The sequence below is a fragment of the Chaetura pelagica genome, unplaced genomic scaffold (genome assembly GCF_000747805.2).
Source record: "Chaetura pelagica isolate M959 unplaced genomic scaffold, ChaPel_1.0 scaffold10, whole genome shotgun sequence".
Taxonomy (NCBI): domain Eukaryota; kingdom Metazoa; phylum Chordata; class Aves; order Apodiformes; family Apodidae; genus Chaetura; species Chaetura pelagica.
Genome location: NW_009952263.1, coordinates 1,256,615 through 1,275,548, shown reverse-complemented (window position 1 = coordinate 1,275,548; position 18,934 = coordinate 1,256,615). Strand labels below are relative to the sequence as shown.

Genomic DNA, 18,934 nt, shown 5'->3' with positions numbered 1-18,934 from the left:
CCTTGTGTTTATTTATTAAATAAATGATAAATATTTAATTGACTTGCCCCAGCTCACTTGGAGTCTCTGTGGAATTAAAGCACAGGTTTCTCCATCCCATTCTACTGTTCACCAGACCAGTCTTTCCCCTTCTCCATCTTTTCTGGCAGCTGAAACTGTACTAAGTGGCAAGGCAAACAGCATGAAGGATAGAAAGCTGCAGTTCTGCTTATCCTCTTAATGATCCTTGAAAGTACATTCAGCTGCCCCCCTCTTCTGAAGCCATCTGATTGGTAGGAATCACACAGTGTGGGGTTAATTTGTCAACTTTATTTTTAAAAAGACAGATGCCCAGGACCCTGACAATACTGGAAGATGACAGCCTCCATCTGGCTGCAAAGCAGCAAGAGCCCGTGCAACAGGCCAGTAAATTTCATCCCACTGCCTTCCCGGGGAGTCTCAAGTCTGACCAAGAAAGATCACTGCTTCAGGTGGCAAACCATTCAGCTTCCACACCTCATCAGTTCCCAGCTTCCACTGTAATCCTAGAAACTCCTGGCCCCCAAAGAACTACCAGAAACACCAATCTAGTCTGTTTCCTAGAGGACTGTTAGATAATGAAAATTCCGCTTATATTTATCCACATTATTATTTACCCTGATCAACTAAGAGGTGAAAGGCTCCACACGTACTACCAAATCACTGTACCATCAGGTTTCATTCAAACTACTACTTCAGCAAAGATACTGAGTGGATTCCTCTCCTTGAAAGACAGATGAGTGCTCTGGAGACACATAATACAGTAACTATCAATCTGCTCAAAGGCTATTAATTAAATCTAGTCTCAGTCAGCTCTAAGAGCCAACCATAAGCTTTTACATTTAGAGCCAACTATCCTGCCCAAGTAGAGCTGGAAGACAATGGAAGTATTTTTACCTCAGCTAGTTGTGGGGTTTTTTGACCTACTTCCATCCTCTTCTACATTTCCCAGCCTACTTCCAGAAAGTAACAGATTTCCATCCCTAAGTATAGTAGTACACTTGTGTGAACCAATTTTTGACTGACAATTTAATTTTCTTCCTTCTTCTACTTTTCCTACACATCTTCCTGTTTACTTTCAAAGAGATGCTTGTTTTTTAACAGGGCTCTTGGGCCCATTTCAGGGTGCTTCTTGAAGCTCCTCAGAGCTGCCCATGCAGCCTCACCAAGTGGTGATCCTTAAGAAGTGTGCCAGGTGTTAGGACTAAGATTAATCTTTATTTAAAATAATCAAAATGACAGAGGATGCAGCATTTAAAGAGAGGGAGAGAATTCTACATGACTTGTCTCAGACGGCTGCTAAGACAAACTGGTTGAATTAAAATTCTCTGATGATGTTACATTTCTGCCCAAGTCGCAAGTCAAATCACCTCTGGCTGCCCTTTGAGGACAAGCAATGCCTTCCTGTTTTGCAATGCACTGTGTGGGACTGAGCACAGGAAAACCCTTATCCTGGGCTAGCAGCCCTTAAAGATCAGAAAACCTTTTTCTCCGTCCCTTCCTCTCTGCTTCAACTTTCCCACTGAGGATGTCCATCATCTCCACTCAGCCACCAATGGAGAGATATAAAGGCCCGATGATTCCCCAATATCCAAAAACTGTGCTGTCTAGACAGTGGACTAATCAGTCAGAGAAGACAGGCAGACATTAACCCAGAAAAGCTTCCAAGTTCTGTTTTCTTGTCCAGCAGAGGGGAGAAAAAAAGTTACTTGAAGGAAAATGCTTCTTTTGGGGTTTACTGTTGCCTAGTGTACATTCAACACAGCTGGGCTGATTAAGGAGACAACTATCCCTCCCCTATCAAGTGTTTGTCCTTCCCTTGCAAGAACTACCTGTGTGACAACCAATCTGGTTGTGGCCCAAACAGATAAGGGATATTCATACAAATGGCTTTGTAATTATATCCTGAAGTGTTGCAATCCCAAAATGGAAGTAAGAAGCTGCCCCAGGTTTAATTACCCTTTCACCTGAATCCCTTTCCACAGGAGGATGTAGAGATGCATGAGCCCTGAAAGCAGTTATGACAGCTCACCTGCCTTCCAATCACTTTGGAAAACTGCCACAGGAGGCTAACAAGGCTGGACTAGTTACGTGGAAGACTGAGGCTACAAGAGTGGGTCCATGCTAGAAGTGGACTTCAGAAGTTCAGCTACATAGGTTTGTATTACTTTTAATCAAGTATAACATCTACAAACAAGGCAAAATGTATCCTAAGACTCAAAAGACGTGCAAAATTTAGACGCTGAGAAATGTAGCACCTGGAGGGGCAAATTAAAGGAACAAAAATACTTCATTTTGCAACAACACTTTACAACATCAGTGGCATGACAGGTCATTTCTCCCTTGTGCCACAAAGGAATGAACCTGAATGTTCTCAGTGGGCATCCTGGGAAAGAGCTCTTATGCCACAGGTAACATGAACTCTAGTTATCCTTCAGTAGTTGTTTTGGTTTTGTGGACAAGAGCCAGAAGAAGAATGAGGCCATTTACAAAGAGTATGTTTGTTTTCATCATGTTATTGCCATATTTCATTTAAATAAACTGCTAAGTTTAGGACATTGCCACTTCCAGGCTCCATCACATCAGCTAAGTGCTGGGGAGTTCTGCACTGGCACACCAAGGTCCTCCCTCTGCTCCTGAAGAGTAACTTCCTTAGGACTACTCAGCATCTCAGGAATCAAACACACGACCTCCTATATCAACTGGGATTTTATGCAATGGCAGGCTTGCAGCCCAAAAAGAAACCCAAAGCCAAAGCACCTAGCAAAGGAACCACCAGTCTTTCTCCAGGACCAGCCATGAAGCTGCTGTGATTCAGGAAGAAGACCTCCCCATCTCAACCAGCTGGTCATGGTGGGTCTGGCGTTTGCTCAGAGTAAGGCAGTTTCCTCATTCTGAATGTGAAACTGAATTAATGACAAACACAAGGGTTGTTTAGGATGCCATTTAGATAATGGCTTCAGCTTACATGTCAGTCCAGTCATGCCTCAATGAAAACTGGCAGGATGTAAGGCTGTTGCAAGCAGAGATGCAGGACACAACAGGGAGATCCCAGCACACACACCCTGCCACACCACACAAACACATAAAACTAGTATCAGAATACAGTTTTATACCATTGTCTGACCTGAACACCAACAAATGATTCAGACATAGCCAAAGGTGTTTGTAGTCCTGTTCAGGGACATTAGCCTATAGCCATCAGTATGTGAACTATCCAGTTAAGTGCACACACAGAGGGAAAGAAAACAAGGACTTCAAAGCATCTGACAAGGTTTATATGCTTGTAGCTCTCCTGAGATGAAACACAGAACTCAAAATGCCAGGCTACGCAGTTTCTTTAGAAGGCTAATTTCTACAGATTTGTCCTCAGTTTGAGTACACACTTTACTGAAGGATCTGCACATGCTGCAGCAGCACAAGGCAAAGCCTAAATGACAGAATATTTCAGTTTGTCTTTTCCAGTTTGTTCTGCCCTCCTCATGAAGCTACTTTGCTTCTGTTAATATTCAGCAAGTCCCAACATGTCATAAAGTGCACAGCCCAAATGCTTTTGACACACAGGAACAGTTTGCAGAGACTTCAGAACAAACTTCCTAGCTGTGCTTGGGGGCAGAATTTAAACTCCAGGTATTTCCCACTTCAAAATTATCTTAAAATTACTTTCAATCTCTGGCAAAATTAAAAAAGCAGTGGGATTTTCTTCTCACTTGGCCTTTTAGTCTTGGAGAAGACACTGTGTGATAGACATCACAGACATGGACTCAAGGAATGCTTTTCCTGCTTTGCCACTGACTCTGCAATCTTGACCAGTTCTCTTTTATCTTAGCTTCAATTTTCCGATGGCAGAGATGTGATTAAAAATTAATTGAGGGCTGTATGCTCGTTTCAATCACATAATAAATATTCATTTATAAAGTAGCAATATTAAATAGGAGTTAAAAACGTTGTTTTCCTTCTTTACATGTTCAACTTACCTTAAACCCTGGGGAGAGGGTCTGTTGCTGATTTACCTGAATCACTGCAATAGCAATGACAAGAACTATGCTTAGAAAAAGAAACACTTGGGCAATGACACTTGGGGTTCTGGTGAGCATTCTGAAACAAGAAAAAAGGGAAATGCTTAAGGAACGTGCAAGGATTCGGTGATTCTCTCTTAAGGCCTGGAGCCCTAATCAGTTGAGACTCCATCTCATTTCATCAACTAGATGATGCTACATGAAAATTCTGTGCTCTCCTCAAGAACTACCTAGTGTTCTGCTACTACTAACTTTTTATTGCCTAGAAGGGGTGTGTCTATGTTGTCACACAAACGACCAGCAGATTTCACCCTCAGGTGCCTCTACACTCATTTCCTAGAGCTCTGCATGCAGATGCATGCTCACCATCTCCTGCTGCCTCAGGAGATGAGATCAGCGGGCAAGCTGGGGCTGGTGCCCACTACCTGATGCCATGTGCACTCACAACAGAGACACAGCCATGTGGACACAATGCTGGCAGCTGGAGTACTGCTGGATGTTTCTGCCAGAGAAGCAAGGTCAGCTTCACTAATACATACAGGCTGTTTCAGCAAGACATGTAAGAGGTTTTAAGAACATTAAGGTAGGCATCTTTCTTCTAATTACTGATGCATTCATGAAGTACGTTTGTGTGCATTAATGCCAAGCCTATTATTAGCACTTTGCACTACACATAGAATACAAAACATAGAGCTTAACTAGCAAGTCTTCTAATGAAAAGTTACTAAATCTAAGTAAATCTAACACGTAGTTATGTTAGACAAACCCAAAGGTGACATGGAACCCACTTATTTCAGGTACTGACCTCTCTGTTCATAGGAAGGCACCATCAATATATTCCTTCACACTCTAACCAGAGAGATAAAAACACAACAGCATTTATTTCACAAGTGGTCTCCAGGCACTGAATGTTTTTCAAGTGCTGGAAAAAAACCCAACCCAAACCCACCCAAATCCCCACCCCCACGTCCCTTTCAACCCTGCAATTAAAAACCGATGAGGAGGTTCCACAAGCCTTCCCTGGCAGGAGAAATTAAGCAAAAACAAGCCCACGGACCCCAAATTAGCAGCTGAACCTCAGAGCTTCCCCTCAGCTCGCAGTCCTCCCGGGCGAGAGAGCTTCTCAAAATGACTGTGGCTTGCGAGGAAACGCGGAACCTCCGCCCTCCCCAAAAGAAATACCGCAGAGACTGAGAGGCTCCTCCTCCCCCCGCCCCAAAAAGGACACACGCCCACCCCGGTGCGGGCAGATCTGGTCCTGTCTCTCCTTCCTCCCGCACCCCTAACCCACCTCCTTCCTCCCGCACCCTGCCCTCCCCGCATCCTGCCCGCCCCGCACCCCAACCCACCTCCTTCCTCCCGCACCCCAACCCACCTCCTTCCTCCCGCACCCCAACCCACCTCCTTCCTCCCGCATGTAATTAGTATTTCAATTACATTGTGTTCTCTGATTAATTACACATATTGCAAAAATATCATAGTTCCTGAAAAGGAATGATCAAGCTCTCCTGGGAGACAGGAGGAGAAAAGAGCCCACAAAGAATTCTGCATTAAATTGTCAGATGAGTCTTCACATCCCTGCCTGCCAAATTTCTCACAAAGCCATAACCAACAACTTGCCTGATGTTTTGCTGCAATACATCCTTAAAAACCCAAGTGTGGACAATACAGTTTGCACCAGAAGCTTGATGGATATTATGTTAAAGGATGCATGTTATCTCCACATATACTGAAATTTATTAAGTCGCAGTCTATAACCAAGAGTCAATTTCACAGAGTCTTTGTTTTAGCCCGGCTCTGCCTGCCCCGGTGCAGCGGGATCTCGCCGGCAGCCCCTGAATCCCGCTCCTCAGCTCCCTGCCCAAGCAAACAGGTTTGTCTAGAGGTGACGCTGTGGGCCGAAGAAAAGTACAGCCCTGTCCCTTCGAAAAGGAACAAGTGCTTACTCAGGAGGGATTTTCTTGGCCCTCAGAAATCAGTGCTAGCCCCGGTCTCGGGGCTGCCTTTCCATTCCAGTTTGAGCATACTGGCACCACTGGTTTCCTGGTTCTGCTCGCCAAACCTAGACAGCTCGGTGGAGCCAGCACATAGCCAGGAACTCGGATAAAAGCAGTCACTGAGATCTGCCCCCATCACCTGCCCGACCTCGTCAGTGTTTACAAATACGTAAGGGGTGAGTGTCAGGGAGATGGAGTTAGGCTTTTCTCAGTGGTGACCAGTGATAGGACAAGGGGCAATGGGGGCAAATTGGAGCATAGGATGTTCAAGGTGAATATCAGGAAAAACTTTCCTGTGAGAGTGACAGGGCACTGGAACAGGCTGCCCAGAGAGGTTGTGGAGTCTCCTTCACTGGAGACATTCAAAACCCACCTGGATGAGTTCCTGTGTGATGTACTCTGGGTGACCCTGCTCTGGCAGGGGGGTTGGACTAGATGATCTCTCGAGGTCCCTTCCAGCCCCTAAGATTCTGTGATTCTGTGACCTCTGTGATGAGCTACAGCCTGCAGGATGGGTTTGCCAGAGACCGTGAGCTCTGCAAGCACAGTGAGGCACCTCAACCACTTTGCCACCATTTGCTTATTGTTCTAGAATTAAAAAAAAAAAAAAAAAAGAAGGAGAATAAGAAACCAGCTGCAGCCTCACAAGCCATCTCTAAGCATCCTTCTATAGTCTGCTCATTTTGAGAGTGAAAGTAATTTCCTCTTCATGACAGCACATTATTAAAGCTGGTTTAATGATGGTCTTCGTGGATCAGTTCAGCTATTTCTAACCCATGAAGACAAAGCCTCCCATCCTTTCTGATCCCTGTCTGTTGCATGTAAACCCTTTCCTTTTTTTCTATACCATTTCTGTTCCTGTGGCATCTTTTTCTTCTCCCATCCAAGTGCATTTTGTCCTGTACACTGATGGTACTGGTCTGCTCTGCTGCAGCAGAATCTGTCTCAAGTGTCCATTTAAAATGGACTCAAGTTAGCTGGATTGCTTACCCCACAGCAAGGCATATTATTTTTTGCTTCCATCAAACAAACGTTCTGAAATAAAAAATAAAACATTGACACCCACAACTAACGCCGACCAGTGACTACAATGTAACACTTGCAAAGAAAGTAAACCCTACCTTCTGTATAATCTACTTCTATAGAGGCTAAGGAGTCCCAGCTCTCTCAGCCTTTCCTCATAAGAGAGATGCTCCAATCCCCCAGTCATCTCTGTTGCCCTCCACTGAACTCTCTCTAGTAGTTCCCTGTCTCTCTTGAACTGGGGAGCCCAGAACTGGATGCAGTGTTCCAGATGTGGCCTCACCAGGGCAGAATAGAGGGGCAGAATGACCTCTCTTGACCTTCTGGCCACACTCTTCCTTATGCAACTCAGGATTCCATTGGCCCTCTTGGCACTAAGGGCATGTTGATGGTTCATGGATAATTTACTATCTAACAGGACTCCCAGATCCTTCTCCTCTGAACTGCTCTCCATAAACTCCTCCCCTAACTTATATTGGTACATGAGGTGCATTTGATGCTGGAATATTAGGAACCCTCAAAATGAAAAGACAGCAAGAGGGTAAAACTAAGAGAAATATTAATGTGAAAATGGAAGTAAGAAGATGCTGGTGGCTTCAGTTAGCCTGGTTTCTTGCATGGTACTGAGCCAGCTTACAGGAGCGAGATCTGTTCCCCGTTTCTGTGCCTTCTTTCCATGATCCAGTAAACAGAGAGCTCCTCCTATTCCTCCTAAGCTTTCACTGCCTTTTTCACCACTTGTGTTGATGTCAGCAGACAGGTGTGATGCCCTTTAGCTCGGTTAATCATTTCCATCAGTCTTCCTGCACACTTTCTCCCCAGGATTTTTCATCAGTGTTGACAAAGACCCTTCATTCACTAGGTTTCTGCTCCCAAAGACTTTGTGTCTTCATGTTTATCTCTTTACAGAAGGATCATGTCCTGGTTTGAGCCAGGATGAAGCCAATTTTTCTTTTTACTGATTTTTTTTTCCTTCAGTAAGCTTTCTTTTAACTAGCAACAGTGTGTTCTGCTAGGCTGATAAGACAGTGGAATGTTTTTCTAACTACTGAGGCTTCAAGGCTGCACCTGCACTCTGCCGGCTCAGACACTGTGGGGAGATCTGTGACCCCCCCGTAGGAGGCTGAGTTAGACGGACAGCAAAACTGGCCAGAGATATTCCATTCCATATATCTACGTAAGCTCAGAGGAAGGTCAGAGATGACAGAAGACAACTTCCTTCCTGCTTCTTCTTCCCTTCTCTTCCATCCATGGCCAGTGCCTGGGGAGGACTCCATCCATCCATCACCATCAAACCCCAAGCTCGAGCTCTCCTGATCCTCATCACTCTGCTCCCTCTCCAGCAGCAGCTCTGGGATTCCTCGGGACTCTTCCCAGGTCAGGGAAGTGCTGTGGGAGTTGCAGAGGGGTGGGGGGAGGAGAGAGGCTTTTGCCCATATCTGAACATATTTGTATATAATTGTATATATTTTCTTGTATTATTCATTAGTGTTTTAATTAAAGCTGTGTAGTTTAGTTTTCAATCCAGCCAAGTCTCTCTCTTTTTCTTTCTCTCCTTCCCTACCTGGTTGGGAGGGGGAGGGGATCGAGAGCATTGTTGTTGGACCTGAGTCAAACGGTGACAAGGAGTCAGAACATTTAAATTAAATCAATTTTATAGGCTATTTGTGCGACCAACATTTTATTCCTGGTCAAAAAGCTCTTTTTCCTATTTGTTTCAAACAAATGTTGTACATATTATGTGTCCAAAGAGGAGCAATGAAGCTGGTGAGGAGTCTAGAGCACAGATCTTACCAAGAGCAGGTGAGGGAACTGGGGTTTTTCAGTCTGGAGAAAAGGAGGCTCAAAGCAGACCTTGTTGCCCTGTACAACAACTTGAAAGGAGGTTGTAATGAGGTGGGTGTCAGTCTCTTCCACCAAGTAACATGACACCTTATATTTCTAAGATAGGACGAGAGGAAATGGCCTCAAGTTGCATCGGAGGAGGTTCAGATTGGATATTAGAAAAAATGTCTTCATTGAAAGCGTTATCAGGCATTGGAACAGGCTGCCCAGGGACATGGTTGAGTTGCCAACCCTGTCCTCCTGGAAGTAATTAAAAGACATGTAGATGTGGTGTTTAGGGCCATGGTTTAGTGGTGGACTTAGCAGTGCTAGGTTTGAGTTTGGACTTGATGACCTTAAGGGTCTTTTCCAACCTAAATAATTCTATGAGTCTATTATTATAGCAGCATACCTTCTTAATTGCCAAATTTAGGAAGGAAGCAAGTCACAAAACACATCTGAAATCTAGTTTGAAGAATGTCAGATGTGACTCTCCTCAGAGATCAAGAACATGGAGGGTTTTGTTTCTTTTACATAGTAGTAAAACTAATTTTTAATCATCTTTAAAAGCAGCTACTGCTTTATAGTTTCCCTATCATCACTGACCAAAAAACACAAAGCAAATTCACAACTAAGTCATGAGAAATTCAGTTTGTCCCTCTTCGTTTTGAGTAATGTCTGGATATAGACATTGCCTTTTCTCTTTTGGAGTTTCACTGATGGCTTCTTCAAAATACCCCAGACAGCTGCGTGTTGCTTTATGGTTTATCCCTTTACCGCAACACTAAAGATGTGTCTTAGATTCCTTTTCTGAATCTTCTGAATTTAATTCTGAAGCTGAACCAAAATACTTTCAAATATATTTATTTCCCTTCCAGACACACCCAGCTTTATACCTTGCATCTCTTGTCCAAAGAATCAAGAGCTGCTCTAATCAATTAAAACCCCTCAGGGACAGCCTTGATCACATGGTTATGAGCCAGGACATGTTGTAGGCATGGGCAAAATAAGCATGTAATTAGGGCAGCAGATTGCTGGGACAGCAGAAAAAGGGAGTCCTTTGTCTATTATGCTATGTCCAAGTTTTAGAAAGCCAAACTAGCTGCTGTGGCAGGAGAGGGTGAGGGCCAGCCATGCTTTGCCACTGGAAGGAGAGGAGGTCTCCAGAAGTAACAGTGACTGCTCCCATCCCTCTTGCTCCCTGCCCTTAAGCTGCAAGCCAAGCTCACAGAGCTTTACAGCAAACTCATTCAATTTTTTTTTTAGCCCTGCCTACAAACATATTTTATTTCCTGACACATGTATTTCGCTGTCATAAAACTGACCACAGGAATCTGATAAAGAAATACCACTCTCTTACAAGGAATTCACTGTTGGGCTCAATGAAATACACCATCTCCAGTGAATGGGGATCAACTCCAGAAACTACGCCTTAGGACTTCATCCTTTAAAAATTGCTGTGTGAAAAACTGCTCAACATGGAATATTTCTGTGAGGCTGACAAGTCTAAATGAATAGTGTTTCACTTTTAAGGGTTTGGAAGTAATTGCTGACAAATTGTTAGCTCAGGAGAAGAGATTCATCCCCAACGTGTTCAAAGAAATACGAAGTAGCCCTTGTAACGACATTCTTGTCATCTTTTTTGTGCTCCTCCAGGAATGGATCAAATTAGCTGAGTAACTCTAACATTCCTAGAAAAAATCCTTTCCATTGTGATTCCATGCAGGTCAGGTCATCTCCTTGTCAAGGTTTGACACTGGGCTGGTGATTAAACAAATGACAGATGCCTTTGTTAACCCCTCTCTCTTCCCAGAAAGGGAAAGGAAAGAGAATAAGGGAGAGAGACTTACAGGTTGGAAACTAAACTATGCTGCTTTAATGAAACAGTAATGATGAAAAAGAATTAAATATGTGCACATATATGCAAAACCACTATGGCCTTCCCCTCTGTAGTGCTCACACACCACTGGGGCTGCAGGGCAAGCCCTGGGAAGGTCTCAGACTGGGCTCCTGGAGTCAGCAGTAGACTGGAACTGGATTCAGAAACACAAAGTTTTGAGAACGAGCAGATCAGGGTCAGAGGCAGAAGACTTGATGGAGTTCTCCCAGGACACTGGCCATGGATGAAGAGAGCAGGAAGCACTCACCCTGGCGGGTTTGGGAAAGTGTGACAGTCAGTTTTTCAGGTCTCCCCGTACTTATGTTCCAACCATTGTGCCCCTCAAACCAGGACACTCCTTGAGTACATGATCTGTGGATGAAAAACGCTCTATTACAAATCTTTCCAAGTCCACCTGTATTGTTATTGTTGCTTTGCTCCACTAACTCTGAGTCAATATAACAAGTTCTTGTTGCTTTCCATGAGCTGACATTAAGCTTGCAATTGTTTGGGATCATTCAGTGGCTCAGAAGTGCAATTATAGCCATTGAAGTCAATTGTACAGAACAAGAAGCCTGTGGGAGAAAACAATCAGCACACTAAGGAGTAGAATGATCCCTGCAATAGTGATTATAACAACTATATCTAATTTGCAGACTCACCCCTCTGTAGTGCCTGCTTGAAAACAGCCAGCACGAAATAGCATTTTTGTTCACCAACTGAACAGAGACACTTACTAAAATTACAGATTTGCTTCTAAGATTGAAAAGCTTTTTCTTATCCAGTATGGGGAAAGAGAACTTCTTGCTAACTGCAGTGCAAACCTGGGTCTGGTGGAGGGTATGAGATGCACATTCATTGGGATGTTTCTATACTCTTTGCTGTTTCATTGTCTTCATTCACCTTTGCAGTCACAAGCACAGTATCATTTCCCCAGTTCATGATAATAATGGTAAATAACACATCTGGTGTGAAAAATGTTTTAGTATAACTGATTTTCCCTTTTGTTTATTCCTTTTGTCTTCATTTTGGTGCTCTGAATTTTTTGTACATGCACAGTAAAGCCAGACACATTAAAGACAGCAGATCTATGGACCAGCCACACCCAAGAGTTCTGCCTCTTTCAAACACAAACACTTTGAAAGCTGGTGTCAGCCTGCCTAAGTATTAGTTCCTTTCTCTGTCTCTCCACGTCAGGTATCCAAATGGTATCCTGTCCCACAGTTCCTCCTCCAAAGCCAAATCCACCTTTTGGCTCTGCAGCATGACAGTCATCCTGCACCTTCCCACCTGGCTTGCTTTGCTCCTCCCTCACTCTTCTTCATCCCTTCCCACTTGTGCTGTTCCGGTGAAATGGTTTTCCTCCTCAAATGACTTATACATAAAAGGCCTCTCCAAGATGTTTCCATCTACAGTGGTGGCAGTTTCCTTTAAATAATTTCAGGACAAAAACCCCTTTCCTTAAGAAAGCACGTGTGTGCATTGACTACTCTGTGACAAGAGACGGGGCACTGTCCTCTGATCTCTCCCTAGTCAAGGTCTGTCGTGTGAGCTCTCTGAGGAGGGGATTATCTCTGAAGCCTTCCCTTGGCCAGGCTACAGGACAGAACTGTGACCAAAAAAACTCAAATAAATTATCATCATAAACCTGAAATGGGGCTCAATGAAGCTGCACATGCTCAAAGTCCAGCTGACTTTGACTAAAGGTCCATGTGCACACAAGCTGACCTCCCTGGGGTTGCTTCATATGAGTGAATGCAAACAAGTATCACCCATAGGAAAAGACATCACTTCTCTATGGTTTCTAAGCTATTTGCTGAGACCAATTTGGCTTCATCTTGTATTGTATGTATACAGCTTTTTACATAAAACTGTATATGCAAAATTTTACATGTGAGAGGCTGACAGATGGGCATTTTCATTTTGACTTCTATGTGCTAACTGTATTTTGGGAGCATGTTTATGCATACTTCAATGCAGTATTTTTCAGTTTGCTTCTCTTTCTTCACTACAGTAACTCAATCCTGCTTTCCCAAGACTAATAGAAAAGAGCTAATAGATGCACTGGATCAGGCAGAAGGTGAATGTGTCTCCTCTCTAGGCAGCAGTAGGAGCAGATGTCTATGAGAAGGCTGTTGGGACTGGGCTACCACACATGGGTAATTCCTTTGAAATACCCTCTTAGCTGCTGCCATCTCAGGCCTTAGAGACTTCTTGAGCCAGATGTCAAATCCTCTCTAATAGCCCCTGATGGACCTTCTCTGCCCCTGAACGTATTTGATGGCTTTTTGAGCACATGCATGTGCAGCAGGCAAATCCACAAGGTGCCCATCTGTTTGTTAAAAGTTCAAACAGCAGCCTGAGTGCCAGAAGTGGTCTGGTTTAATCGGCTTGGCTCTCTCAGTAAGTTGCAGATTTGCAGGGAGAAACCTTGTCAAAAAAAAGTATATTTTTAATTATCTGAGACATGCTTAAGTCTTTTATAAACTGAGGTATATTTATCCTGTGTTACGACTGTTAAGGGTTTTTTAAGGGTATATTTATGCTTGACTACTGCTTATGATTAGGTTGTTTTAGTATCATTATTAAAATTGAAAACATGACATGGTCTAATGTTACTGCTTCAAATGTCTTAGTCTCCATGTGTAAGCCCAAACAGGACTAGAAAAGCCTGGGCTGTAATAATGGTAATAATAATTACTAAATTTGCAGGCACCCAGCCTTTCATCCTGCTTTGCACAGGGAGGGGCAGGTCCCTCTTGATAACAGTAAAAAAGACACACACATACTGTAAGGTATAATTTAAAATACTGTTTATTATAGCTAACTCTATAAGGAGAACATAGTATAGGTAATCTCATGTCCCATTAACTGGTGTAAACCACAGGTCATGTGGTCAAGAGGGCCTCTGACCCACGCACAGCAAGTTGGGCAGACACATTCTATAGAGGAGGTATCCCCTCATTTTGGTCAGTGGAGATACTATAGGATTTTTTACAAGAAACAAGTCTATTTGTCATTTCTGTTGCCAAACAGAAAGGATGTTCAAACTTGCTGCTGCATACCTAGATATCAGCATGGACACTCAGGAAACCTAAAGACCCATGCCAAGAGGGAATCGCCTGCAGGCTCCTCCCCTAGAAACCAACTGCAAAGTTGATCCACAAAGGATTTGTGCAGCACCAAACAGGCTGGGTGACAGGGGGACACCCAGCATGGCGACAGTGGAGCATGCAGAGACCAGGAATCCCCCTTGTATTGCGATTCCACTATATATTGCTAATGTGATGCTGTCCCTTCAGAACATTGCTATCACCCTTCTGAATTAAAATCATGTGTAAGGCCAAAGAGATTAAAGGAGTCAATTGGATATTAAACATGAGCCCCTCCTTGTGGAATACCTGAAAGAGCCTGATCAGAGAACACTGGACTCGGAGCATCACAGACAAAATGTCAGTGGGTATATCTGGTTTTTGCTGTGGTTGCAATGTCTTTGCATGGGGTGCATACAGCAGGCTAAAGAAGAGCTTAATGGGGGTGTGATGGGGTACAGAGGCTTTTCACTGGCTCCCTGCACAAGCTGAATTTCCTCACTACCAAACTGTCTCTTAATCAGCTTGTTTACGTGCATCCCTTTTACAGGCAGAGGTTTCTGACCAATAACTGAATTTGAAACTTCATATTTTTTTAGGAGTCTGAATGTCAGTTCTTGCCTTGGACCTGATCTGTGACCCACGGGCCCCACCTCCTGCAGGTTCTTCTGGCCACTCCTTCATTTTCCTAGCAGACCTTTAGTGCACTCTAGGTATAACTTTCCAAGGCCTTTGGACAATCAAACACATAAGAAAACAATCAGGGGCTTTCAGGGTCAGAATTTAACAACCGAGAAGAATTAAAGACCAGCCTATATATTCTGAGAAATAGAAAACTCATATTTGCACTAATTTATATACATGTGCATGACTCTGCACAAACTTTAGAACAACTTGACCTTATGAGGAAATTGCATCCATTCCTGCGTAGAGTCATAAGAAAAATCTAGCAGGAGAAGTAACTGTTACTGCCACCTTATCCTCATTGCAAACCAAAAAATTAGAGAAAATTTAAGCATTTCAAGCAAAACCACAGTTATTCCATTCTGGTCTCTTTCAAAAAGGGGCTTGCTGCTGTCACCTGGGAAAAAAATCAACAAACCTTACACCGACTGTTGTCATGTCTGCCTGCAGAGGTTGTCCACCTTCCTGCCACTAGTCACCAAAGGTGATATACAGGGAATTAAGACCTGTGCAAATGAAAAGTATTCTCCTGAATTGCCAGGCTCCTCAGTGAGTTATACTGAGACAGACAGAGAGGGAGCTTTCAGAAATGAGGCCAGTTATCTATAGCTGACACAATATGTATGTTTATTGAAGAAACAAGTGGGAATAGAAGAAATACAGCGTGCCCAGGGCAAAGAAAAGTGTGTTTGTGCTCAGCACATCAGAGAGGTCATGAAAGAATTGTTCTGTGTGAACACATGACCTCTGCATTGCTGCCAAGGGCAAGGAAACATGGTATTATGTGAAGCAGCTTTCATTAAGCACCTCATATTTCTAAGATTAAAATGACAGAAAACACACAAGAAATTTGCTGCACTCAGTTATTTCATCCCTTTGCCCTCTTTTTCCAAGTAATACCCATCTCATCCTTCTTACCTGGAGACACTCCAATACACTTTCCAAATCAGAAGAGCAATTTTGCCTAATTCAGAACTGGGTACATTTGCCCCACAATGAAACAGAAAATCCAGGCATGAAAGAAAACATTTTTTTTTAAATGCTTCTGCTAGAGTTGTTTACAGTTATTCCTGTTCCCCAGAGCATATACAGTTGAATTCTAAGAACTGACAGCCCACTAACAAACTGGTCTACTGAGACCATGAGAGTTATTTATTCTTGTGAGGTCAAATTCTCTATTGGCTCAACTCCACTAACTTTAATTGAATTCTGCAGTCATAAATTTTACAAAGCTAAACTTCACAGACAAAATTAAATATCACTCCTTCTTTGCAGAATTTTTTCATACATCAAGGTAACAATGTGAGCTGATCACTTCATGCAACAAATTCATATAACTGATTTTCTTTAGTAATAGTTAAGGCTGCTTCAAGATACATTATCTCATCCTAAGGCTGGAAATGAAAGACAAAAGAAGATTTTCATGTATTCTTCACTTCCCTCATAACACAAATAGCATGTTGAGACTCTCCATATCTTGAAAATGTAGTTATTGACTAGGACTCTGCTTTCTGCAGAGACTTTTTAAAACCTCCCTACCTAGAAATGTGTTTAAAAATCAGCCTGCTGCTAGAAGATGAAATTTGGCAATGGAATGGGTATTTTTCATCCAAATTTTCATTTAAAAAAAAATCCATTTCAGCTTATTTCAGCACCAAATGAAGTTAAATCAGTCCACAGCCACAATGATGAAAATGCAAAAATGGGCTGAGCTCAACAGGAGAGATGGAAAATATTCCCCCAGCCCTTCCTTCACAACAGCTTATGGCCTGTTGGTCCCCTCATTGTTGTGGGAAATGGAAAGTGTGTCTGTGAATCCCCACTGGAGGAGTCATGAACTGGATCTGGGTCTCTGCTGTCACAGAAGAGAGCTTATAACATGCCTTATAATTGGCAAAAATGACAAAACACCTGCCATCTGCTCAACTTAAAAGGATAATTTTCCTCTGCTAGGTCCCAAAAAGGACTTTGACACCCACTTGCAGTAAAGAAGGACAACCCACTCATCCTCAGTGGAAGAAGGTGCTTCTCCTTGAAACCAAGTAAGGCTCTTCCCTTACAGAAACAGTCTGGAATTAAGACTCACTCCCCAGTATTTTCTCCTCCATCATCTGTGGCTGACATTTTGGCACTTCTCTGCCACCGTGCACAATCTAGAGAGCCATGGGCCTAACTGATGGCTGTGCAATTTGCCAGGAGACAAATGGGTGGCAGATACATGTATTCTCTGCTGGGTATGGACTTCTACCCCTACCTGCTGACTGAGCAAGGACAGTAAAGCTTGACATCATGATATGTTCTCTCTGGACACAGGAGGTAAGAAAATAGCTATGGCAAAACCTCAGTTGCTTCCCAGGGCTTTTGGTCTAGGCTCCTGGGTTAGACTGGTTTTGCCAGCTAGTCCCACCTTGAAAAGCAAGATAACATGGTCTCTGAGCACAGAGGAAAAAAACACCTCCTTTTAAATAAGTGAACAAGATTCTGTCTTTCAACAAATACTTGCACTACAAGTATTTATTCCCAGAAATTATTTGTGAATGCATTTGTTTGTATACCTAGATCTTCAGTAGAAGAATATATGCAGTGAGGACGCAGCTATGAACACCCAGGAGAACAGTTTATTTCATACTATTAGGAAGGCAGATTAAAAGTTTTTAAATGGTAGCCCCAGCTCCTCCTGTGCTTAAAATACAGCCAAGCTTTCCACAACACTGCCTACATTGTGAATTACCAGGATGGGGATTGAGAGGGGAGAAAAAAGGTTACTACATTCAAGGCAAGAGGTGGGAAGACCCAAACACAGAAAGGATGGTGAGCCAAGCTAACAAACACAAAGATTTTGCTTCTTCCCAAGTAGTTTCCTTGCTTTTTGCCTTTTTTTTTTTTAAATGTTATTTAGACTAAGGTATTTGGGAAATATTAAAAAATATTTCCTTGATATGTTCCCCACATGAAAGATCTGCCATGTTGTGCACTGAACCACAGGTGGGCTCTAATTCCCCTGGTGAAAAGTGCTCTCAGATCCACTGAGAAACACAGGGAACCTGTCATTCACTTCCGAGCAAAAAATTTGAGGGAGGGTACGACCAGTCCTGCTTTGTCTGCATCCTTACTTGCAGGCCATGGGAAAAGATAAGTATCCCATGCTTTTGTTCCCCTACTCTAGTTCTTCCTCTCTGTGCTTTTTAGATCCCAGTTGCCATAACTCATCTCCACATCCATCTACCTGGCACTTGGCAGGGAAGAGAGGGACTCCAGTGTGCCAGTTCTCTTATGGGGATTTAACTTCCATCCTAACTGCAGTCAGGAAAACAAACTGAGGGAGCACTGAGCACTGCCCATTATATATACCAGCAGGTACTGGGAATAATATATGCAAAAGCTTGAAAAAGGAGGCAGATCCTACTCTCCAGTGGTCAACTAGCACAACAGAGGAACCGATACTATTTAAAGATCCCTTTTTATTGTTTTTAACCTGTAAGATAAGCAGGGCAAAGGAAGCTACAGAAGGCAAAGAGTAAAAATCAGAAAACACAACTGGAAAACAACAAAGAAAAAAAAGAAGTAACTCTCCTTGTAGTGGGAGGGGTCAATAGAGAATGGCAGCTATTTGCTGTCATGGAGTTCCTAGCAATTCCTCCTTGAAAGACATTTTGCATTAGAGTTTTAGACAAAATTCTCAGTTGATAATAAGCAACAGAGCTCTCAGCTACTTCAGACCAGCACAGGACCTGTCCCCAGATGGATCACAGGTTTATTTTGAGAAACCCTGTGCCCCTCCAGGAAAGAGGCAGTTCTCCCTTGCATCAGCCATGTGGTCCACCTAGAACCTTGCGTACTCCTGGGACCTCAGGAGAGCTCCCCACTGCCTGCTCAACTGCCATAGCACAGCAGCAGTCTTCAGTTCCAGCAAGCAAACAAAAAATACATATACTGACTAGACATGTTATTAATGCAATTACAATAATACTAACACAGACTGAGTGTTCTGTAGATCTTTGCTTGTTTATTTTTACAACTTCTCATCCATACAGAACTGTATTTGTGTACTCACATAAATGCTGTGACCTTCTCTTAGCACCAGACAGTGTTCAGAGACAAAAAGCATCCCCAAACATTTTCTCACAAACTCTTGGGAGTCTCTGCTAATCTCATGCCACTGGCACTTTACAAAACAAGCCTACCCTTTCCAGGAAGAAAAAGATTTAAATCAGAACAGGCACTTTGATGGGAGACAACGTCGCATTAGCACGGAGACAGCTACGTAAGGTTTGGCAGCTTCTGATTAATACCAAGCTCTGTCCACTTCCTAAGATATTTTCCCATTTATTTCCATGGGTTTGGCTAAGGCCCACACTGTGCATGCTGTGGGTTACTCCTCTCACCTCAGGCTCTCTC

At 43.2% G+C, this 18,934-nt stretch overlaps 1 protein-coding gene across 1 annotated transcript in view; it reads right to left on the bottom strand.

Annotated features, from left to right (window-relative positions):
- Positions 1 to 4,115, bottom strand: part of ENTPD3 (ectonucleoside triphosphate diphosphohydrolase 3) — an 18,685-nt gene extending 14,570 nt beyond the window's left edge. The window contains exon 1 of the mRNA XM_010007607.1: positions 3,996 to 4,115. Coding sequence (XP_010005909.1) covers positions 3,996 to 4,115 — 120 coding nt within the window. The remainder of the gene's footprint in view (positions 1 to 3,995) is intronic.
- Between the last annotated feature and the right edge of the window lie 14,819 nt (positions 4,116 to 18,934).